The sequence below is a fragment of the Archocentrus centrarchus genome, chromosome 10 (assembly GCF_007364275.1).
Source record: "Archocentrus centrarchus isolate MPI-CPG fArcCen1 chromosome 10, fArcCen1, whole genome shotgun sequence".
Taxonomy (NCBI): Eukaryota; Metazoa; Chordata; class Actinopteri; order Cichliformes; family Cichlidae; genus Archocentrus; species Archocentrus centrarchus.
This window is the reverse complement of record NC_044355.1, coordinates 18814396-18838724: the sequence shown is the minus strand read 5'-3', so window position 1 is coordinate 18838724 and position 24329 is coordinate 18814396. Positions and strand designations below refer to the sequence as shown.

General features: G+C 43.3%; 1 protein-coding gene across 1 annotated transcript; it reads right to left on the bottom strand.

Annotated features, from left to right (window-relative positions):
• Positions 1-19968: 19968 nt before the first annotated feature.
• Positions 19969-23618, bottom strand: egr1 (early growth response 1). The gene is made up of 2 exons (XM_030739398.1): positions 22902-23618; positions 19969-22055 (listed from the first exon to the last, which is right to left on the bottom strand). The coding sequence occupies exons 1-2, from the start codon at positions 23110-23112 to the stop codon at positions 20722-20724; spliced, it is 1545 nt and encodes a 514-aa protein (XP_030595258.1). The 5' UTR covers positions 23113-23618; the 3' UTR covers positions 19969-20721.
• Positions 23619-24329: the final 711 nt, after the last annotated feature.

Sequence of the window (24329 nt, the reverse complement as noted above, 5' to 3'; positions counted from 1 at the left end):
AGAGAGACTGATACGAGTGTGTGTGTGTATGAACCTCTTTTTATTCCACACTGTCCCCAGCCCCCTGACTTTCCCTCCCCTGATAAACTAGAATAAACTGAAGTCTGAAAAAGTCAAGCGGTGTCCAGCCAAGCTCACGGATGGTTGACAGTCAATATTGACCCTGGGCTCAGTGTCTCTCTGTGCAACCCCCCCAACCCCCAACCCCACCCCTCCATGTCACCTTGACTTGCTCACACACAGATAGGACCGAGTTGCCGGCAGAGGCTTGACACAGCTGCTGACCCTGGTCTGGGTATTTTCTCATCCTCCTGCTGGTTAAGAACAGCCTAAGGGAGGGTGTGAATCTCTTCCCAGTTCTGCGAGCCAGCACTGACTGATGTATGGGAGTGAGATATTGTCACTGATGCTTAAGTTTGAAGGTGCATCGTTAACTGCTCTTTGCCAAACAACTACAACAAATCCTCACGCTTGCGTACTGTATTAAAACCCGGCTTCAGTTCTGAGAGTTTGCGTGTCTGGAAAGAGCCAGAGAGAAAGTAGAAAAGTATTGCATGTGCATGCTCTGATGTATCAGTGTGCCGCTGTGTAGTTGCCTTTGTGTGTCTGTCATCACAAACACCTAACATTGAAGGAGACAGGCTGCCTCCTGACAGTTATTTGCTAGTTTTGGTCTCTCTGTGCTCTGTCTAACTTTCTGTCTCTCTTCCTTTCCCCAAATTACCCCTGGAGGACTGAGCGAGGGTAAACACAACCACTGAGAAAAGGCTCACGACACACCGCTTGTTATTGTGAGAAGCCTCCCTCTCTGTCTGTTTTCTCTTTTGTTTATCTGCTGCTCGTATGATTCCCTATTTGTCAGCAATCTGGGTTCTATAGAGACTGCATGTATGCTTTTCACGACGCACACAAAGCCAAGTGAGCAACGCGCGGCAGGCGTTAGCACTGCTGGATGAACGAGGTCTAAATTCAGAGAAGGTTTTGTCACAGCTGGGTCAGCTGCTCTGCCAGTGAATTACAGAGAAAATTATAACGTTCCTCAGAAGGTTGTGAAGGGGTGACTGCACGTGTGAGCGTGGGAGTTGGATATTACATAAAATGTACGTTCCATCAATTATCCAGGTCACTGACTGAGGTGAGATGCCACCAGCTTGAGCATCAAGGTTTTAGCTTCACTCTGTAGGCCTGCAGCAAACTGATACTAGTGATTTATTCATGAAAGCCTATCGCTAACTCCTTCCTCACTCCTGATTATGAGCTACCTCTCTGTGATGAAGAATTTCTGATTTGCCTGATTATAATGAGTACAGTCTATGAGTATAATGATACCTAGATAGTTGATTCAGTAAGATTTTGACAGTTGAATTCACAGCCTGTAAATGCTAGTGCTAATGGGTGTTGCAAATGAGCAAGCAGGTGGAAGGAGGACAGATGACATCCTGTAAAAGAAACATAGTCCAGCAATGAAGCTTTTTTTTTTTGTCTAAAAAAATGTACAGTTGTGTGTAAGCTGTCAAGAATAAAGTGGCATGGTGTGTGCACTACACTCAGTGTACAAGTGACTGTGGATGTTATCCTAGGAGCAAGGAAGGATGCTATCACTTCTTTTACTTTAGAAAACCCTTTACCTGTTTCAGACTAGCTGATTGGTCTAAATTTAATATCTGGTTAATCAGTTAGGAAATTAGTCATTAAGCACAGCCCTACCTTCTTCCGCAGATTCTTGCTAGGGAACCAGATGACCCTTGTTGCCTCAGCACACATCCACACATCAGCAGGCTGAAGAGAGTAAGTGCCGTTTTCCCCTCTTTAGGAACAACTTCCTGCAAGAAAACACTTGGATGCACTTTGTCTATGCTGGCTGACTAACATTTATCAGGGGTCTAAACCAAAAATAAAAAACATAGTTACACTTTGTTTAGCCATTTAGTCATGTTTCACAGCATCTCTGTCAGTTTTATTGACAAAGTGTGTCTGATTTATACAAATCATTACGTTTATACTTCTAACTCTAAACAGATAGATAGATAGATAGATAGATAGATAGATAGATAGATAGATAGATAGATAGATAGATAGATAGATAGATAGATAGATAGATAGATAGATAGATAGATAGATAGATAGATAGATAGATAGATAGAGTAGATAAATAGATAGATAGATAGATCTACACCTGGGGTTGCTGTAGCCAAGCATATGTAAGGCATGCATGAACACACATGCGATAATCACAGACTTTTTTGGTTTTCATCAAAGCCCCTAATTTTCACAGTTCACATCTTATAAACCCGCCTCCTGTTTCAGTTTCTCACAGCACACCTGCACTCAATATGAACATCCCCCCCTCCCGTGCACTCCCCGCCATATCACACACATGTAGGACCTGCTCATGTGTTTCTAAGTGGCCCTCAGCCTCGCCATCACTCTGTGTCATGTGTCCACTGACAGGCATTATACACGAGCTCCCCTCCCCTCCCCTCCCACAGCCCACACTGCTCTCTTTCATTCAACCTGGAGTTTCATTGCAACAGGATATCCTGAACATTTTACATTTCCTTCAGTTGTGCTGCAGATGTGCTCGACTGGCACAAAGCAAAAGAGAAAGAGAGGGATGGCTCGGACTGCTCTCAGTCAACCAATGAAAACACAGCCAGTTACCAGTTCACATTCATGTGTTTCTTCTTTTCTCTTCATGTTAACCCACGTCTATTCACTTCCACTCTGCTGCGTCCCCAAGGTGACGGCTGGCTTCTGCTACCATGGCTCATGCCTAGAGGCAACAGGGCGAATGGGCCTGCTGTCCTTAGAGGTTTGTGACCAGAGGCCATCTGTCCCCATTGATTCTGCCCAAACCTCAACGGCATGTTTCTTTGATGAGTCCTGTCTGAATTCGTTAGCATGAGTTACCCTTCATCTTGATCACAGTTACCTCCAGAGCCTGGTACAAGGAGAGACACTCTTGGTGTTAACCTCTGGTGAAAGCCAGATTTTTAGTTACCATGTTGTGAAATCTTGGAAATCCCAAGTAAATTTCTATTTCACACATTTGATCTGTCTTTAAATTCCGAGAATACGCAGATAAAAACATGAAGGCAATTCCGGCCCTTTCTCACTCAACCTAAAATATCATTTGTTTACATCCCCTCCAGAAAGTCCCAATGTGCTGGAATGCACAAGGAAAAGCACTCTGAAGCCTCAGTGTGTTTGCAACCCTATAAATAAAGGTGGCAGTGGGGAGTGCGGTTGACCATAATTACACAGGCCCTGTTAAAGCTGGGGCGCACTCTCTGTCTGTCTGCCTCCTGATCCTGTAACCAGCCATAGCCACTCCCATCTATGCACACATTCACAGGCACACGCACACACACACTCACACTCACAGAAACACTTTCAGATGGGATGTGGGTCAAAAGTTTTGTTTTTCTACATCTGTCTGGACTTTTAAAACAATGTTGGCAGCCTATTACATAATTGGAATATTTAAACAAACAAAAGTTTTCTGGTTTCTTTTTTTCTTTGCTTTTCCGTGTGTGTGCATTACGCTCTTGTTTGTATTGTCTAATTTGTCCAGTCCTGATCAACTGCAGAGAATTAATTTATTGATTTTGCTTGAACAACAGAGGTTGTGAAAGTCACTGAATGTTGACTTTACAAAACCTTGAACATTTTCGCCCCGTTGCAAAAGCCGCACCGAGTCTCTAGAGTGGCACGACTGTTTTTAGTCCTTTTCACTACGTGTATTTTCATCTCTGTGCATGTTCACATGCTAAATCTCCATCTGGCCGCTGTGAAATGAAGTTCACAGCATTGGAGTTGAGATGTAAACACACATTCACACAGTGTTCTCTTTCTTGCTAAGCTGCAGAGACAGACATTTACCAAACTGTGCTGTATGTCGCGTATCTGTACCAGCCAAAAGTGGTTTAATGGTGTGTATGTGTGAATGTGCACCTGCGTGTGTGTGAATGTGTCTAAGTGCACACGGGCAGAAACGTGTACATACATCAGCCAAGATTTTCTTTCTTACACTGATTTAAGCAGCCAGAATAACGCTGCAGATTCTATACTCTCTGCTGCATGGTACAATTTGTTCCAAAGCGCTTGCCTTGCTGTACAAAGCACAAATAAGCAGCCAACTATAGCTAGCTCAGTCTATTACTGTCAACAGGCCAACTGCCAACAAGAAACACATCCAACAGTTTTAATACCTTGTTTTCACAAAAGCAGTTTTTCACTCCAGCTTATAAAAGCCAAATGACAATAACAATAGCATGTACAAGAAAACCAGCCTGTCTTGTGTAAAGTCTTCTTAAAATTGGTGTTGCAGACAGCCAGTGGTCCCCGTTCTCCCCACCTTCTTCGTTCTCTTGTGGTTTGGCACGGGAAGTGTGCAGTCTGGGCGGAGTAAGACTGGATAACATAGTCAGGGTTAGATGTTTTAATGGCATTTATCTGGACTGTACACTTTGAATAAGAACCTTGGTCCAGTTTACAATTCTTTGAAAAAAAAAAAAAAAAAGTCTGTTACTTGTCACACTTGCCTTCGCTTTGAGATTCTCTCATCCTGAATGATTGAGAGGGAGAGAGAGCAAGGATGGAATGAGCTGAAAAGTGTTGGGTTAGTGTGATTGCTTTCTCCACATTGCTCGAGTCCATTTATCTCAGATGTACTCTGGTGCAGAATTGCAATAATGTATTTTAATGCACCTCCACATGAAAAAAAGTTGATCTGCTGCTGCTGCTGCTGCATGTGCCAGGCTTGAGTACTCATCCCCCCACATTTCTGAGCTTCATGCACCACTGTGCCTTGTAGCATTAAACATTCAGGAGAAACAAATGAAAAGAACTCTTAAAAGCTTTAACCAATAGGCTTTTACAAGCCTACCAGGCTGCATTCGAATAAAAACAAAGACTAAAGTGGTCTAGACAGCAGGAAATCCAGCTTTGAAAGAATACAACTAAAGTTAAATGCTTTCCCTTTGGTGGTGGCAAAAGCATTGCAGTGTACCACATATATACTCATTTGGCTTATTGCTTGAAGAAATTGAATTGGTGCCACAGAGATGCAATATTCAGATCTTATGGGGGCAGGAGGAGAGTTGCTGGCCGACCATAAAGACAAATGGGTGAAGGATGCAGCATTTGTGGAGCTTTTGATGAACAGTGATGTATCATCACATGCAGTACCTGTCTCCAGCACTCAGGATCAACTGCAGTTACCCCAAACATGGGCAATGGCAAATTTCACAAGGGAAATGTGGAAAACAATGAAACTCCTCACTCGTTTTGGTTCAGAAATGGCATTAGTGTTGGAGAGTAAATCGGCAGTATCCAGAGGTGTCTCGCCATCTGTCTGTGTACATGCCTGTCTGTCTGTTTCCGCCTGGTGTCCTCTAGGTGTCACTAGAGATGTTCAGGGGCCTGACCAGACAAGGATGACTTATAAAGTGTGTGTTAAGAGTGTGCGTCCACATGTGCGTCTGTGCGTGCGTGGAAAAAAAAAAAAAAAAAAAAAAGCTGCAGCCTCTCCGGTGCACTGACAGCCTCAATCCAGTTGCCGTGGTGATATCCTCTCCCAGGTGCATCAGCCACATCCACACACAAACGCGCGGGCGCTCACACATCTTCTCACGCTGCCTTTCTCTCAGACACACACAAAGGGACGCACACCTCTGTTCCTCGGCTCCACTTCCTCACATGCCTCGACACCCACAGCTGGCTGTTTGTGCCCTTCCCTCCAGTAGCTTAGACAACCATCATTAACACCAGTGTCCCTGCGCTTCTAGTGTGAGCTCCGGCGTGTCACTCTTTCTCCCCGCGCCGCACACCGCGCACCCTGCCTTTCCGCAGGTGTCCAACCCATCCCACCCCCCCACCCACCGCGTACTCGCTAATGAGAGTGAAAATGAGAACAATGGGGAGAGGAGCGCGGGGCCCGCCAGCTCATCTGGGCTCCGTTGATCTTGTTAATTGCGTCCGTGGACGCGCTCCGCTCCCTTTGAAGTGTGTCTGAAGAGCCCGCTTCAGAGACTGGCAATTACCGCACATCATGTAATTGCTGCAAGACAGGCAGCCATATGAGAGAATTCATGTTATGTGTGCGTCAGGGTGTGTGTGTGCGCGCGCGTGTGTGTGAGAGAGAAAGAGAGAGAGAGAGAGACAGAGAGAGAGAGAGAGAGATGATGCCTTCCAAGGTGTTGTAACAGCATAGCTAACGTCCTGTCAAACCGCAACACCTTCAGAACAAAATCTTAACAGCTTTGATGCTACAGACAGCTGCATTTTTCAAAATGACTACTTACTACTTTGTTAAAATCAATTTGCACGGATCAAAAGAAATTCTTCCCTGTTAGAATTCAATTAATCTGTTTATTCTCATAAAGTGTCATCTCTGTGGTTTCAAGCGGAGACTTTCATGGCCTGTTTACATCCTCCACTCCTACTTATAAATGTTTTGAGGTCAGTAGAGCTTTGTGATCCTTGGTAGCAAAAGTCTCATTGTGTCTCTTCAAAGGCCATGTAAAGTCCCTATTTTATAGTTTTCATTCCTTGTCTTTGTGGGTTGAAACGTACTAAGTTTGCTGTAGTTTATTTTCTGTCATGTCAGCCATGCTTCCACTGTTTTCAGTACTGATCTTTCTGCGCCCTTTTGCTGGCCAAGGAAGGAGTTTAAGGACTTGCATAATAGCGGTGATCAAGATCACAGCTCTAAAAGCAGACTATTACAACTATATCAGCACTTAACTGTAAGCAGCCTGATTATTAAGATGATACTAGACAATCCTGTACATGCAACACAGAGAACTATTACAAGCAGAGTGGACGGATTGCCTTTCCTTCTTTCTCAATCAAATCAAGGCCAAATATAATGCTTTTTTCTGTCACAGCAGCCTTTCTGTTTCCTGCAGTCATACTCATCTAGAATTTATAAAGCTTATCGGTAGATAATTTCTTTGCCCATATCTATCTATCTATCTATCTATCTATCTATCTATCTATCTATCTATCTATCTATCTATCTATCTATCTATCTATCTATCTATCTATCTATCTATCTATCTATCTATCTATCTATCTATCTATCTATCTATCTATCTATCTATCTATCTATCTATCTATCTATCTATCTATCTATCTATCTATCTCTTTGCAAATATATTTAGAAAGAACTACTTTTCTGTACAAAACACCTGACATACTGCCAACCTGCTCTGAGCTTCAAATCCTCTCACTCTTCCCCCTTTGCCATAAATCTGATAATTTTACAGTAACATGCTGCTGTGCTTTGTGAAAGTCACAGATACAGCGAGGCAACCCTGTGCTCCCACTCCCACGTCTGAATACAATTGAAATTCGTACAGATTAAATGCACCACTCTGGGCTAACTGCAGGTGTAGGATAACACACTGTGCCACATACTGATATGGAAACATACATGGATTTTTCTCTGAGTGTACACTGGCAAGATGCAATGACACAATATGTGAACTCTAATATGTAGCTATATATCAAAATCAGGTACTGTATGCAGACATTTGTTGTCTTTTGTTGTAACAGTAAAAAACAATAAATATTTGATTCCCTGCTGAATTTGTAAGTTTTACGATACATGGCTCCGTCGATTGGCCCCTCAGTGCGGTGAAGTCACCCTTTACCTTTAGCAGAGAAACAGGCTCAAAGCATAATGTTTCCACCTCCATGCTTGATTGTGGGGATGGTGTTCTTTGGTCATACTCAGCATTTCTCTTCCTCCTAACATGGTAGATTGAGTTGATGCCAGAGAGCTCGATTTTGGTTTTATCTGACCACAGCACTTCCTCCTAAGCCTTCTCTGAAACATTTACATATTCACTGGTGAACTTAAGACAGGCCTGAACATGGGCCTTCTTGGGCAGGGAAACCTTGTGGGCACTGCAAGATTTCAATCTATTACAGTGTAGTGTGTTACCAATGGTGTTCTTGGTGACTGTGGTCCCAGCTGTCTTCAGATCAGTAACAAGCTCCTCCCATGTAGTTTTGGGCTAATCCACCAACTTCCTCATGATCATCCTCCCCTCATGAGGCAAGATGCTCCAGATCGAGGTCGATGTTCATTTTATATTTCTGTATTTTCGAATAATCGCACCACCAGTGTCACCTTCTCACCAGTCTTCTTGCTGATGGTCTTGTATCCCATTCCAGCCTTGTGCAGGTCTACAGTCTTTTCCCTGATGTCCTTTGGCAGCTCTTTGGTCTTGTCCATGATGGTGGAGAAGTTGGAATGGAAGAAACTGACTCTGTGGACAGGTGTGGTTTATACTCATAACAAGCTGAGACCATGCATGGGCACACAGCCAATCTAGGGGAGCTGAAATTTAGGCTGTAGGGCATCCAATACTTATTTCACTCAATAACATACAAATCACCCAGTAACTTTTACATAATGTGTATTATTTGGTTGATATTCTGTTTCTCTCCATTAAAATGAAACTACCATGAAAAATAGAAGCTGTTTATTTCTTTGTAAGTGAGCCAACTTACAAATTCAGCAGGGGATTAAATAATTATTTCCTCCCCTCTGGATGTTGGTTATGAAATATCAGATACAGAAACTGAAGAAAAGTTGCAGAAATGTGTTCTGGATATCAAATATAGGGAGCTGCTCACTTTCTGTATGTCCTTATGTCTTTGTGTTGTATGTCATAGCCTGTCAATATTAACAATGTATTTTATTAACATTCTTCTGGTATTGATTAAACTCATTAAATCTTAAATCCTTTGCTCATCAAAATTACATATTCCAATATTGCACCTTTCATGCTAGCTAATTCAAAGTTCAGTTCACCCAGATTATAATAAACAAACTCACTTCATAGTTCATTCTAAACTCAGTTCAGTCACAAAAATCAAGAGGCTTGTGTTTATTTCTTATGTATTTATTTAACGAGCTGCTCTGAGATTTTTTTTTTTTTTAGTAGAAACTCCTCCAGCGTAGCCCCATCCATTGCCAATTACTAAACTAAATTAGCTGTACAGTATACTACTTAATGCAAAAGCACAGACAGATTACTTTTAGCTCGTCTAAAAAAAAAAAAAACCTGCAAATATGTGTTATACAGCTCAGTGTGTTATAAAGCCGGACAACTTTGAAAATGTAATTAAGTAGAGCTCTTTTTTTTTTCTGATCTTACCCTGATAGTAATTACTTTTTTAAAAAAAGTCCTATGCTGTCATGTTCCAAGACTATCAGGACTTAATGTGACATTTGTTGTAGATCTTAGTGACTTTATAACTTGTTAAAAACAGCATTTGTTCAATTTAATATTAATGGAGCAAATGTGCTCATTTTAGTCCTTTCATGCGGCGCACTCTCTATCAATATGCATATTAGCCTCCACCTCCTCCTCACCCTCAGCCACTTGCTTGTAGCCTGCTCTCATTCTCCCTCTGCATCTGCAGTCCCCGTTCACAAGTTCTCATGCTACCTGGGGGATGACACAGCAGCAGTCAGCAGTGGTGAGGTGTCCGTTTTGGAACTGAAAACTGAGTGTCTAATTTGTTAATCCGAAGGCCCTGAAACACAGTAAGTGTGCTGCTTTGTCCGGCCAGGAGAGAGAAACAGTCACAGAACACACAGAAAAAAAAAAAAAAAAAAAAATCCACTCTGCCTGGATTGGACAGAACGGCTAGGCGCAGGCCTGTTTCATTAAATGCAACTGTCATCATAATCAGTGCATTTTATGGCATTTACATTAATGAAAGGAGTTGTTGTCAGCTGGAGAAATAGTATCCTCACCTCTCCTCTGCTTTGGTCCCTTTGTGCCTGTTTCAGTGTGACACACACTGAGCAGAGCGGAGGAGACAAGAACACAGTAAGAACAGAGGGCAGAGAAAAGTAGCAAAACAGCTGTAGGGGTTCTTATAATGAGATCAAACAAAACAAATGCACACAGTCAACATGCCTCTATACTACCGAACAGGTGATAATGTGCTGTTAATGCTGGATAAACCTGGTCCCTGATCGCCAGCTCTGCAAGTGAGCACAACCCGGCTAATTGGTTTCTAGGTTGAAATGCAGGTTTTTGTTTATTTGTTCGTTTTTTTTTTTGTTTTTTACTTTCTGAGACTCATTGGCACACTGGGCTGGAGCCTATCCCAGCTGTCATAGGACAAAAGGCGGGTTAGACCACAGACAGGTCACCAAACTGTTGTAAGTGTTCTGATGCATAAAAAATGGCAGACTTGATTGTAATTTGATGAAATCTTATCTGTTACATAGACTTCAGAGGTGTGTCTCAAAAACATTCTTCTACAAGTGGGAAGCAAGTCAGTGAAAAAAAAAGAGTTTGTGTACATGTTCAACTCTCAACTGTGGTTTTACAATACATTTATTATGCAACATAAAACTGGAAAGGGCAGGATGCTCTGTTAGAGCCAAAGGCCCTCCTGGGACATTCTGTAAAGATACTCAGAACAGATAAACCAGGAAGCTTTTGCACTGCTTACTGTGGATGGCTACATATTTTGATTGTGTTGCAACAAACTGAATTATTTTGCAAGTGGATAAACCAGCATAAAATATAAACATCCATGCATACACATGTGTAGACACACAAACACACATAGCAAGAGGGCAAGGGGGAAAAAAAAAGGCTTGCATCGAGGCAGCTTGCCGAAGGGCAGCCTGCCAAAAGAGTGGGAGAGAGAGAGAGACAGACAAAGAGAGAGAGAGACAAGAAGGAGGGAGAGAGAGAAGGAGAGAGCAGGAAGGTCCTTACATAGCCCACAGGAAGAGCTGTGTCAGGGCAGGAAGCTCCATTTTTGGGCATGGAGGTTTCCTGGCTAGCTAGAAGACTGACATTTCCTCTACTAGCTGGCTTCTGGAGAGGGGATCACATGAAGGCTTACAGGAGGCTGCAGGGGTGGTGGTGGTGGTGGTGGGCCGCCAGTTGGGAAGGGCTGGGCCCGATCTCTGGTTTTCAACTCCAGCGCTCCCTCCCTCCCTTTCTTTGCTCTCTGTGCAGACTACAGCTTGTAGCTTATTGCTGTAACAGACACTTCACAGGTCAGCACTCATTCTTTTTACTAAGAACGGTTTAGTGACAGTCCCAGGAATGCAGCCAGGAATTTCACATGGCACGTGGTGCTGTTTTAGCACAGCAATGCATCTATTAAAGAACTCGCAGCAGTTAAAGACAGCATGATTAACATGTGGATGGCATCTGCTTGTAACTATACAGTATGCAGAATATGGATCAGCCACATCATGTTATGGTTCTGGGTTGTCTGTCTATTGGTACCACTGCTTTCTATTTCCATAATTACTGGATGGATAGTTGTGAAATTTGACACAGATATTAGTGGATCCCAGAAAATAAATTCTGGTAACTTGGGTGTCCCTTGGGCTTTTCTAGTACTGCATTAATCAAGTTATTTCTTAATTTGTCCTCTTTGGTTTAAGAAAAATAGGCAGTGTGACAACTTACAATGTTCCTGCCAGTCATGGATGCAAAATAATGCATACGAGCCTACAATAAACGTAATAGGCTATCTGACTGTCATCCTGTTAGACTTTTCAGTGTTCCATTAGCTTCATTAGTAGACTCCATGCTGATGTTAGCTCAAAGCACAGCTGTACCAGAAAATCAGCACCTCTGTGCAATGCTAAAAGTTATTTCTGACTCATGAGTTCAAAGAAAATGCACACACAAGTGCTTTTGCTTTAAACTCTGGCATTCAAGTGTGTGCTGTATCCATTTAATTTTCAGCAAACACACACACACACACACACACACACACACACACACACACACACACACACACACACACACACACACACACACACACACACACACACACAGAGAGAGAGAGAGAGAGAGAGAGAGAGAGAGAGAGAGAGAGAGGAGGGAGAGAGAGAGAGAGAGAGATGTTCTTGTTGTGTTTGTTGACATGTTCTCAGTCTGTCTTTAATGGTTCTGGTGTTTTTTCTCCTCCTCGCGTTCCCATTTCAGAAGATGTGGAAATGGAACAGAAGCTCCCAGCAGGATGGATGGAAATGGGTGCAAATACTCAAACCCAGACACATTCAGTCAGTGGCTGAAACCACAGTGTGGGCTCATGCTTCATTGCTTATTGATTGAACATCTGTGCATTTGTCTCAACAATAAGCTTCAACTATACCCAGACAGACAGACAAATATACAGACAGATGTTTCCTGGTAAACAGCGAGTGCTCCAATCAGACATAAATCTGTAAAGCGACAAGTTTAAGTCGTGCACCTGCCCTGTCACCCTCTCACACACGCTAAGGAAAAGCAGCAGACTGAAGAAAAGGAATTGAAGGACAGAGAGAGGATGAACAGTAGACGGGCAGGGTGTGGAAATCTAATCGGAGACACAAAAACTCACAAATAAACATTGTGTACAAATCAACAAACACTTGGTCATCTGTGCTTCAGCACATGCCATCACGTCTCCCTGGGTGATTACGTTATAATTCACTGCAGAGGAGCAGTATAGCGTAGCTCTGCTGCTTTATAGCAACACATGGCTGGAGTGGTGGTGTTGGTGTTTGTGGCTAGCGAGGAAAATTTGTGTGTGCTTGTGCATTTGATGGATTCCACCCTGGAAACTGCGGAAAAAAAAAACACTCCAGAGGTAGAAAAAAAACATTGTTTAAAAGTGTGTGGATTTATGAATGTTAAAGGTAAAAGTCAAACCAGAATGTTGGAGGAATGTAGTGAAAGATGGATGAAGTGTGCTTGGGAACAGCAAAGCGAAAGAACAGCCATTCATTTAACTGCAATTTCTCCTCATTTTACTGCCTTGGAATAACAGAGAGACCCTCATTCTCATCCTTACAGCAGCTTTTAGCCCGCTGGTCTGGATAGAATAACAGAAAAGAGCTGGGGTCATTACTCACAATGGAGGACTCTATTAAGCAGCAGTGTACAGAGCTAAATGTACACACATGCAAGCACACACACTTGCACCCTGAGGTGCAGAGAGAGCAAAGCAGAGCGTGTGTGTGTGTGTGTGTGTGTGTGTGTGTGTGTGTGTGTGTGTGTGTGTGTGCATGTGTGTGGACGGGTCAAATGTGTGGCCCTCTTTGTATAAATTACACTTAACTGCAGGGATATTTCTGAGCTGTAAAAAAAATAAACATACACACACGAGCTATGCGCACTCTTTGTAATCTAGCACCATTATTGGCGGCTTCACGTACATTAGAGGATGAAAATGATGGAAGGCAAGAGGAGATAGGGCTGCTGAAGGGGTAATTTCACTGAGGGGGCATCTGAGGTATTTATAACCAAACGATTGAAGCGTTGAAAGCATACCGAGTTTATGATCTGATCACAGATGTATCCTAATGGAAACATGATAGCCAGGGAATAGTAATGCACAGCTTACCCTAGGCTTAATGTTTGACTCGACTATATAGAAAACTTTACTTTTCTATCACCTTGTCAAAACATTTGAGCACCAAGCCAAAAATTTCCCAGGTTAAAGTTGGGTTATAGCTGTGGTCAAGGCAGTAATAACCTGTCAACTGTTTCACATTAGGAAGCGTAAAAGTCTACATACACACTTGACAGAGCTGACAGATGCTGACATGCCACTGTATGCAGTCACAGGCCCTAAATGAGGACCTAACGGTGTTGATGTGACAGAGATGTGGCTGTGCTCGGCGTGCCACACACTGCTTACTGTTAACTAGCTGGAGGCAGACGAGGAGAGAGGCACAGAGAAGGAGCAGGAAAGAGATTATTAGATTTATATTTAAATAAATCAGCAGATAATTTGATTAGATTAAAGGAAACATACATTTTGGAAAAATGCTCTTTATGACACTACACTTCCACTGGCTGTCTGGATGGTAAATATGAACAGAACTAGCAACTATACCCCTGCATTCAGTCCCTTTTGCAAAGTTAAGCTCACAGACTAGTGGCTTCATATTTACCTGTAGCCATAAAAGTGTTATTAGCTTTCTAATATAACTTTCAGCAAGACAGCAGCCCATTCTTTTAAACAGACCCTTGAAATTTCTGGCCTGACATTTTTCTGGTGAGAACATCAGGTATAAAACGAGCAAGTTCCCGACTTGATATGAACCACTTATATAAGTGCATGTGGTTGTGTTCATGTACATGTGCTGTTGGACAACAGAAGCTCCCAGCAGGTATCCCACACTCCTGCTCCCCAGACGCAGCACGCTGATGACATCAGCTGGTGTGAAAGTAGCCATTAGTTCCACCTCATCACTGAGGGACAAATATAGCAGCGCAAGGCTTTCATCAGACGTGGAGGACAGCTGTAGTGAGGGGGCGGGAAAGAAAAACCTGGCCAGATGATGATACACATTCACCGTATCCCTCCTCCACCCCAGTTCTCACTTCTCTCTCTCTCCCCCGCGATCATGCTGTCACCCCTGAGACTGATAACACCTAAAGGCTCCTGGATATAGGCACACGTGGCATGAACACCTAGGTATGTGCTCACACAAACTTACACACAGACAGACACACACACACACACACTCACATACACCTGTTTACCTAAAATTACATTCATTTCAAACAGGAATATCCTGTTTTTTGTACGTTATAATGCCTCCATTTTTAAATGAGGCTTAGCAGCAGGCAGATGACAAGGGGTGCTTTTGTAATACCTGGCGCTACATTATGAAAGCACAGCAGGCACAGCGCACAGAACTATTGTTAATGCTAGTCAAGACTATAAAACACCAGGACAAATGATGTCTCTTTCTACCGCTGTTAGTCCTGATGCTCTTATCTTTGGTCCTGAACTGGTAATATAGTTTTGTTTTTTGTTTTTTTTTTAGTTGTATAGGGCTTCATTTCAGTTATGATTGATTCACTCCACAGGTATTACCTAATAAGTGGGTTAGGGATTATTTTTGGCAGTGGGGTAAGATTAAGTTATAGTCAGTGGTGATGTTCTGTGGAAAAGCAGCGCACTTACCGGTGTGTGTGTGTGTGTGTGAGTGTGTGTGGTGCATCCTCAGAACAGGTGGCTGTGGTGTTGGAGCGAGCACCTGGCCTCCGCCTTTTGAGTGACAGGTGGTGAAGTCACTGCAGGGCACATCTGGAGGGTGGAGGGAGAGACACGGATTTTCTGTTAGGTCTCTGTCTCTTTCAGCTTTTGATGTATCAGAGTGAAGCAGAGGTTGCCCTGATCTGATTCAGGGAGCAAGGCAGTTGGTTTTGTGCCCATTTTATCGTTCTATTTCCAGTCTTTAGTAGCTGCAGTAGAAAGCCAAACTGTGTAATGCAAATTTTGCCTTGAGTTATATTCAGTCCTAAAGTCAGCAGACACACAAACACATAGTCAGAACACTGTAGCTCTTACCTATAATCTGGGCTGTTGTGAAAACTGAATGCCTGTTCAAGTAAAACCAATGGCCCTGAAATACATCCCTGTTGCTTCATTTGAAATAAAAAGGGCCATTGAAACGGGCAGATCTGTCAAGCCACATTCTCCGCTATTATCGTCCTGAAGCCAGTGCAATAATTTACACAGTTTACCAATCTAAACATTTACACAAATCTTTTTGCTTAAATTATTGTGGTTTAGGAATTGAGGTCTTGCACGGTGCTGTCTGAAGCCTCTAATGTGCAGTTGGAAACCATCTGCTGCTCAACATGCATCCTTTTTGATAAAAAGAGAAAAGTCTGAGAGGCATGACTGCATTTATTTACCCAGCCTCACAGAACCTGCTCAGGGATTGCATATGATATTCAGACTAACAAACAGGAAAGAAAATAGCTCGAGCCCACTTACTAGCCTTGACATATAAAGACTTATGAGGGCCTGTTTGCATTTCAGAGCCACCCAGGTGCCTTTTGTAAAGCTGTAGTGTACTTGATGCTGAGTTGAAGAGGTGTCATATTTGGAGGTACTTAAGCATGCACTGTTTTGTTGTCTGTTCAAAGCCATGTACTTCAAACAAGCATGGCTTATTAAGTAGAGCTAAAGTTGCCAGGACACCTGTAGATTATTGTGGAAGTGATACGTCAAAAATCTCTTTTGTGTGCCGCAAATAATTTCAAAGATGCTTGTAAGCTACGCTGCTCTTACATCTTGTGTGTTTGAACAGGTACACTGCAAACACACATCCACACATCTTAACCTAGAAACAGTGAACAAATTTGTGTTATTCTGACAATCTATTATGTGCTTGTGTGTCTTTAGATGCACAGTGAGGATCTGTTGTTTCAGGTTTACTGGAGTTATTTTTTTTCCTTATGCGCAACGAGAGACGGCATTTGAATGTAGAACGACTGCTACATTTTTGTCCAGGTTTGTCAGAACTTGTATAGTTTTTGACTCATATTTTTTCAGCACATTTCCTGAATACCATATCTGTATAAATGTTGCAATCTATGTGAAATGCACCTGTGAGGAGGCTCAAAATCAAGCAATTTCAATATAACTTACTTCTCCCCCCAAAAGACGCAACAGGTGTCGAGTGCAAGAGGCAGAACAGGAGAAAGCACCTGACGACCGACTCCGCATTCCCTTTTGGCAAGATAAAAAAAAAAGCCATCCCAGTGAGGCAGCGTGAGGCTCTGAACATGAGATCAATGGAGCATATTTAAAAGACATTAGAGAGCAGTCCTCCTGTCACATTCCTGTGATAAAGTACAGGAATCTGGCCCTGCAGCATACAGTACCATGTATCTATGAAAGTGATCCTCCAGTGTCGTTCCTCATGTGCTTAATCTCCAAGTGGAGATGAAAGATGGAGGATGGCCAGCAGGGTCTATGGGTCTGGGTCGTCCTACCCGACACTAGGTTCTCCCCAGCGGGCCAGCGATGTCAAGGGGTGAGGGTAGAGGAGAATGGATAGCTGCCGGCCCTGGAGCCCCTCATTCACTTTCTAACTTGCTCACATTAAAGAGAGCTCTAATCACTGCAGGGACTTGGCCAATGATGTGCGTATCAAAAGGCATATTTCAAAAAGGCATCTTAAAAGGCCCGAGGGCGAAGAGGCAATAAGAGCACATTTGTATGTGGATGAAAGGGAAAAGTGTAGACAGACCTTGCATCAGAATACAGCGGGGGGAGATCATTAGCATCTCCAGCAAAATATGCACTACCAGAGAGGGGGAGAGAGAGGTACAGTCAGAGAGGGAGAGAGAGGCAAAAAGGTGGTAGTGGGACGGGGTTGTAGGGCTGAGGGAGAAGGAATGGTTCTCTTCGCCATTCGTTCTTTTTTGTTTTACACAGTTCCCAAAAAGAATAAGAGAACAAATAAATTTTTGAACAAAGGCAGGGCTCTTGAAATGGAAGCCTGTTGGGGGTGTGAGGTGGCTCCATTGTGAGTTACAACAGAGTGAAGCCACGACGCATCTGCACTCCCAAATCCTCTTACACTCGTCTCTCACCTCCCTAAACAGAACGGGCCCAGTGCGTGAGCTTTGATATGCGAGGAAGAGCCTTGAATCAAAGGATGTGATGGGATGCACAATTCCCTAATACATTCAACAATATTGGCCCATTTCTCTTTCTAGCGTTTTGGTTTTGGACTGAGACACAGTCGCGGCACAGCCTCCCCCGTGTGACCAAAACTGGTTGAAATACTGTCTCCTAACACGAGAAAGGACTGAGAGAAAAGCACAGTCTGTGGTTTTCACATTGAGTAGAGGACTTTCCTAAAAGCACGGTAATATGAGAAAGTTGTGATGCAAAAGCTGCTGAATAGCTCTTTTTTTTGCAGCCAAGAACCAAAATAATTCTGTAAACAATGACAGGAAATGACAGATTTTGGGATTTTAAGCCACACAAGGAGTCTCAAGATCTGCCTAAAAAAAAGCTAGATATGGCTCTGAGTGAGGAACATCATAATTTAAACATCAAGGTGACTTAACTCAGCATAGAGACCAACCACAATGCTGATTTGTGTTTGTGTGATTTTTCTCTATGTGTGTGCATTTTAAATATTTATGAAATTGTAGCAGTGGTGCAGACAGTATCCAAGAATATGGACCGTTGTAACCTTATAATGCATTTTTTTTTTCCTTTAATTTTATATGTACTTCAGCTCACACACACATACACAGTGTCAGCAGATGCGAGGGTGATGTCCATGTTTAACCATTTAATGGGGAGGCCGCGCTTTAAAGAAACAGAGTAAAACAAAAGCTGGTAACTTGGCGTATTTTGCACACTTGTACATGAGCAGCATGCAGACACGCAGCATGAAGTAACTACAGTAGTTTGAGTCGTTAAAAGATGTCTGTGTTGCACAGGGATGCCTGCAGACTGTGCATGCACAAATACCCACACGCGCCGATATAAAGACACGCACAGCAGACCAAATTTGGAAATTTGGGATCAGGAGACCAATTATCTTAATTATTTTCCCTTTCCCTCCATTATTCTCTTCTACTTGTTTTCCTGCTTTCTATTTTAGCTGTGTTTGCATTTGTGAGTATTTTGGTTAGTGCGTTTCACAACACAAAATTACTCCAAAGCACTGTGAGAGGGGGCTTTTTTTTGTTGTTGTTTTTTTGGGGGAGGGTTTTGTGTGTGTGTGTGTGTGTGTGTGTGTGTGTGTGTGTGTGTGTGTCTACATAGGCTAAAAATCCAGGCTGTTTTATTTCCATACTCAAACATGTAGCAAGAGTTCCTTGCCTAGGGAACAGTGGCAGATGAGTAATGATGGTGCGAGTAAGCTGTTATTATATTCTGCTTGAAAACCCAAAGAAACAGCATTTAAACCTTCAGGGCCATTCTGTTCAGCTGCTGCCATGCAACAGTTCAGACTAACCTACACGGATATTGCCCAATTGTGTGTTACAGCTCATTCACTACGAGGTGACAGCATCTTGCCAACCACGGAAAAGAAGGTAATTATATTGTGATGGATTTCACCTGCACCCAGTGAAAATAACCCTGTGCATGTCTAAGCACAGCTGGTTTCAGATATCCCTACCTGAAACTCATTTCTCCATCATCATACAGAAGGATTTTTTTTTTTTTTTGTCTTTTACTACACAGATCAAGTCTGTGTAGCCAACGGTGAGGGCCAGCAGTGTATCCTAAAATCTACAATGAAATGGAAATTTAGATAAGCTTAGTATCTTCAAGAGCAAGTTAGATTTAGATAAGAATTCCTCATCTTCAGTGTTTATAGGCATGGGAGTCATGCGTTAGTGTTCTCATTAATACAGGGTTTGAAACGGAGACTTTTCATAAGCTCATGCTGTGCAGATTTGCCCTTAAATTAAAGGGCAGCTTTCTGTGATGTACAGCTATGGTATAAATCCGCTGATAATCTGCCCGCAATTAACATGCAAGCCAATGAAATATATAACATCCATGCATGAGGAGCATACATGGCAAAATCAAGGGTGGGATTTAATGTAATGAAGATGGCCTGAAGAAGCAGTGAAAATATTTCAAAGCCACACAAGTCAAATAATGAAATATGAAAGCAAACATAATATATATTCAGATTTTTATTTATATTTCATTTCTGGAAGGATATCTTGTACACCAAATATCCCGTTGGCAGTTAAGCGCATTCAATGTGTTTAGAAGCCAGAAACAGTCACTTGTTTTAACAAACACAATTACAAAATAACCACAAAATAATGAACTGCATGTATATAACATACAAAAGAATCCCATGCCTACTCAGTAGGTAACTTCAACATTCCAGCTCTTGAAGATGTAGATATTTACACTTCAGTTTTACAAAAATATATTTCATAATTTTTTTATCCTTTTTTGCTTACATTCTGATAAAATGAAGCGGTGCCCTCGTAGCTCGTCCCTTCACTCCCTCTGTGTACATTCTGTAACAAAAATATTCCCTCAACCCTTAAGGCGAGATGCAGTGCATCCTCTCTCGCGCTCAGCCAAGTCACACAATCAACAAGGCTTCACAAAAGGCACCAAATAACAGGAGCGTTTGTCTTGTTTAGTTTTTCTAAAAATGTATTTTTTTTTTTCCTTTTTTCTCTTTTTCCATATAACTGAGTGATATGTCACATGTGAGAAAGAGAGAAAGAGATAGTACCAGTGGATGATATTTACAAACAGAAACTAACATCACTCTTACTCATGCTTGAATACTTAAGTGCTTTTTTTTTTTCAAACAATGTCGAAACGTATCACAGCATCATCACTACATAATAGAGAAAGTATGTAGAAAATATGGCCCTGCTCACTTCAAATAATACAATGCAAATATGCAAACAACTGTTCACATCAGTGGTACCAAAGAATGATAAAAACGAAACATGGCACATGTACAATATACATATATGATAGCTTATGTATATCATTCAATGTCTTTTGTACTGTACGACTGCCTGCAAGGACGAGCATGCCTCAGGACTGCAACTGCAACTGCAGGCAGTCTGTTTGTCTCTTGGTTTTGTGTGTACCTTTAACAGAGACTCGCCAATGCCAGTTTCTCTATCTCCAGAGTCCCAAATGCACTTGAAGTGCTGCATTTGTTTTACAGAGACAGAAAAAAAAATTCCCTTTTCATCTTCTGTTGTCTTTGCCCAGTCCTTGACATGTGTCTTTTTCTCTCTTTCAGGTAAATCTCAAGATTCACCTTACACTGCACAGGGAGCAGAAAAGTGCTTTTTGGAGGGGAAAAACAAAGTCCTTTTGATGCTTATTTCTTTCCCCTCAAAAAACCTTAAGGAAAGAGAGGTGTAGAGAGACGCAAAAAGTTCTTCTCTTTGCTTATTCTTAGCAGATCTCAATTGTCCTTGGGGAAAGGGTGGTCTGCATGTCTGAGAGCGGGGTGGGGACGGGGGAGCTGTAGATGTTGGATGCCACTGATGAGGGGAAGGAGGAGGCAACTTGGGATTGGAAGGTGCTGGACATGGACACTGATGGGTAGGTCGTGGCGACGGAAGGAGATGGGTAGGAAGTGTGGATAGGAGATGAGTAGCAGGAGGTGACTGGAGAGGGGTATGAAGACACTGGAGAAGGATAGGAAGTGATGGGAGAGGGGTAGCTGGAAGGAGGTGAAGCTGCTGACACCGGCGCTGCTGTTACCACCACTGCTCCCGCCTTCTCTGCTTTCTTGTCCTTCTGCCGTAGATGGATCTTTGTGTGTCTTTTCCTCTCGTCGCTGCGGGCAAATTTGCGTCCGCATATCTCGCAGGCGAAGGGCTTCTCACCAGTGTGAGTGCGGATGTGTGTTGTCAAGTGATCGCTGCGGCTGAAGTTACGCATGCAGATGCGACACTGGAAGGGTTTCTGACCAGTGTGGATGCGGATGTGACGTGTCAGCTCATCAGACCGTGAAAAGCGTCGATCGCAGGTCTCCACAGGGCAAGCGTACGGCCTTTCGTGGGGTGGTGTCTTGCTCGGCCGGGTGGGGTACTTGCGCATGCGGCTGGGCTTGATTAACTGGGACTGGTAGACACTTTTTAAGTCCTGGGAACCAGTCTGGGTGGCAAAAGCCTTGATGGTAGACAGAGGAGTGAGGGAGGGCTGGCTTGACTGACTCTGGAAGGGCTTTTGGTCAGGGGGGACCAGGCTGATCTCTCCCTGCTGCTGAGGGAAGAGGTAGTCAGGAATCATGGGCACAGGGAAGCTTGTGCTGCAGGTCTTACCATTGGGATAAGCAGGGGGTGGGTACTGCACTGTTCCAGCTGAACTGGGAAAAGCCTGGCCCTGGTCTGGGAAGATATCGGAGTTGGGGCTTGAGTAGGTTGGGGCAGCTGAGTAGATTGGGTTGGGCTCACTGTGGTGAATTGAAGAGCTGAGGCTGGAGTTTTGAGATGAGGACGAGGAGGTAGAAGAAGGCGAGGAAGACGAGGAAGCTGGGACTGAAGAAGAGGAGGATGAGGTGGTCTGTGAGGCTGCGGAGGAAGAGCTGGAGCTGGGAGCGACATTGCTCATCAGCCCAGTGAACAGGCCCAAGATGGGCTCCGCCCAGAGGCTATTGCTGCAGGTGGTGGCGGGCTCAAGGGTGAAGCGGCCTGTGTAAGAGATGGGTGGCAGCCTTTGGGTGGGGTAAGTCTGCTCCACCACTGGCTTCTCACAGTTGAAGGGGATATCAGGTAACGTATCTGCAGGGAGCACAGAGAAAGGAGAGACATTAATCAAACTGTCAATATCCAGAGGGAGGGAGAGGGAATCCTGCCAGAGCAGTGGCCAGTATGTCACCCCTCTCTCCTGTAACAGACCAGACAGGTGCCCACGCAGAGAAACACCCTCCAACTAAACTCTTTCCCCTCTCAACTCTATAACTGTGTCTTCTAAACCTCAACAGGAGCTGCTGTGCACGCTTTCTAGACACATTACCATTTGCTCAAACTCTCGATCTTTCTTTCATTTTCTGTCTTCCTGTCTTACACAAGCTCAAGCACACACACTGACTCACACAAACACAGCGTTCAGATTCTTAAAACCCATCACAGAGCCAGAGGCAATTGATTACCGAAACTGCAGTTCAGCTGGTTTTAGGAATGCAATTTGAATTGAGCTGTAGGAGTGTCGAGAAGCATGCGGTGACAGAGCAGCGTCTGAGTCTTTAGAGACCCGACAAGGATGTAGAGCTGTCGATAAATTAGTGTTAAGTAAGGTTCTTTTGTTTCTCTGCATTTAATACAATATTATGGCATTAAGCTACTACGTTTAATCTGCTAAAATTCAACTGTACTTAAAGACTGAAAAACTACATGCAGTAGACTTATGACTAAAAATCTTAATGTCAAGTTAAATCAGGTATGATTTTTTTAATCTAGTAAAATAATAATAAAGAGCAAACTTAAATAATAATGTTATAAGTCATACAGCTGTTTCTATGAACTCTTTCTTGGTTTAGTGTAGTTCAGCAGATGTTTGATGTTTAATTCCGTTTTAAGCACAGCACAGACAACCCAAAGCAATAGAAGCAAATCTCCAAATCTTACCTCCAGCAAGGTGGTCATACTGGTCTCCTGGCTCTCCAGAGCCAAAGCCGGCACCTTCTGGTGCGGACGCAGTCAGGAATGGGGTCCCTGCAGAGCTGAGCATCATCACCTCCTCCAGCTTGGGGTAGTTATCCATGGGGGAGTGAGGAAAGCTCAGAGGCTCTGAGTTCTGCAGGGCTGGGAGAATCATCTCAGTCTTGGCTGCAGCCATCCTGTGCTGGTGCTGAAGCTGCAGGGCTGAGGCTGCGCTGGTGGCTGGTGTTGAGTGCAGGGAGGCTGGGCGCACGTTGGAAGAGCAGTGCCTCGCAGGTAGAAGGAATCACTTAGCCCTGCTCGGGGAGCGCAGCACACTTCTTCAGATGCCGAGCAAGATGCAGCTTTCTGCTTTACTCCGTGACTCTTGTTCTCCAGTTGTCCTGTTGTTTTCCTTGTTTCTCTTAGAGCTGAGTAAAGATCCACTTGTCTTTTCAGAAAAAATCAAACGTCTCCTTTATACTCATTCCCTAAGATTCATCAAAATTAATCTGTTGATTAATTTTGATTTTTGTAATAAATTACTTATCCAATCAGGTTTTACCTTCTTGGATGAATGTTGTTTTGAATTGACGTTTTACTTTTTAATGTGATTTTTCTGTTAGTGAGATCTATTTGTTTGTCTCTATCTCTGCTCTAACAGTTGCTCTTGTGGGCTCTCAGGGCTCTCTCTGAGCTGAGAGGTTTCCCCGCTCCTTTTATACCCTCTTGTGACGTAGATGTCCATATTTGGAGCAGAGGAAGCCCATATTTAGGCACTGCAGTGGAGGACACATGACGCTGGCCTGGGGGGAAAAACAGAGAGGAGAGACTTTATATTAAGCTCTAACAGTAAATTGTGAAGACAACGCCGCTCTTCTTCTGTCCTGAATCAATGTATCTTCATAGCCAAACAGCTCGCTCCGACAGCAGCATTATTCTTGCTCTCTCCCGGTCGTCCCATAGATTTGATTTGGATTTCCCATCTGTGCAGCAGGCTGCGCTGCTGCCGGAAAGCTCTGCTCCGCCGTGCCTTATAAGGTCGTGACTACATAAGGACCTATTCCGGTGGGTTTCCATTTCCCCTGTCCTTATTTGGAACTTCCTGAGGCAACGCTGATCGCTGCTTGGCAGTGAATGAGAGACTGGAGTGCAAATCATGTCCAGCGTTCACAATAACTAATGTCAGCGGCAGAATTACGGTCCCGTGTTTAAAAGCGCAGCTTAACTCACGATAGAGTCGTAACCACTCTGTGCAACAGACAAACTGCTCTACGTGGATTTTGTTAGCGTTTAAACAGACGCTCTAAGCGAGCCAAAAGTGACCAGCATGTTTTAAACACAGTCCTAATAACTTGCGCTACAATTTCGGTCAAAACAAGATTACAAGTGTGTTTAGCGCCTAATCTTTAGAAC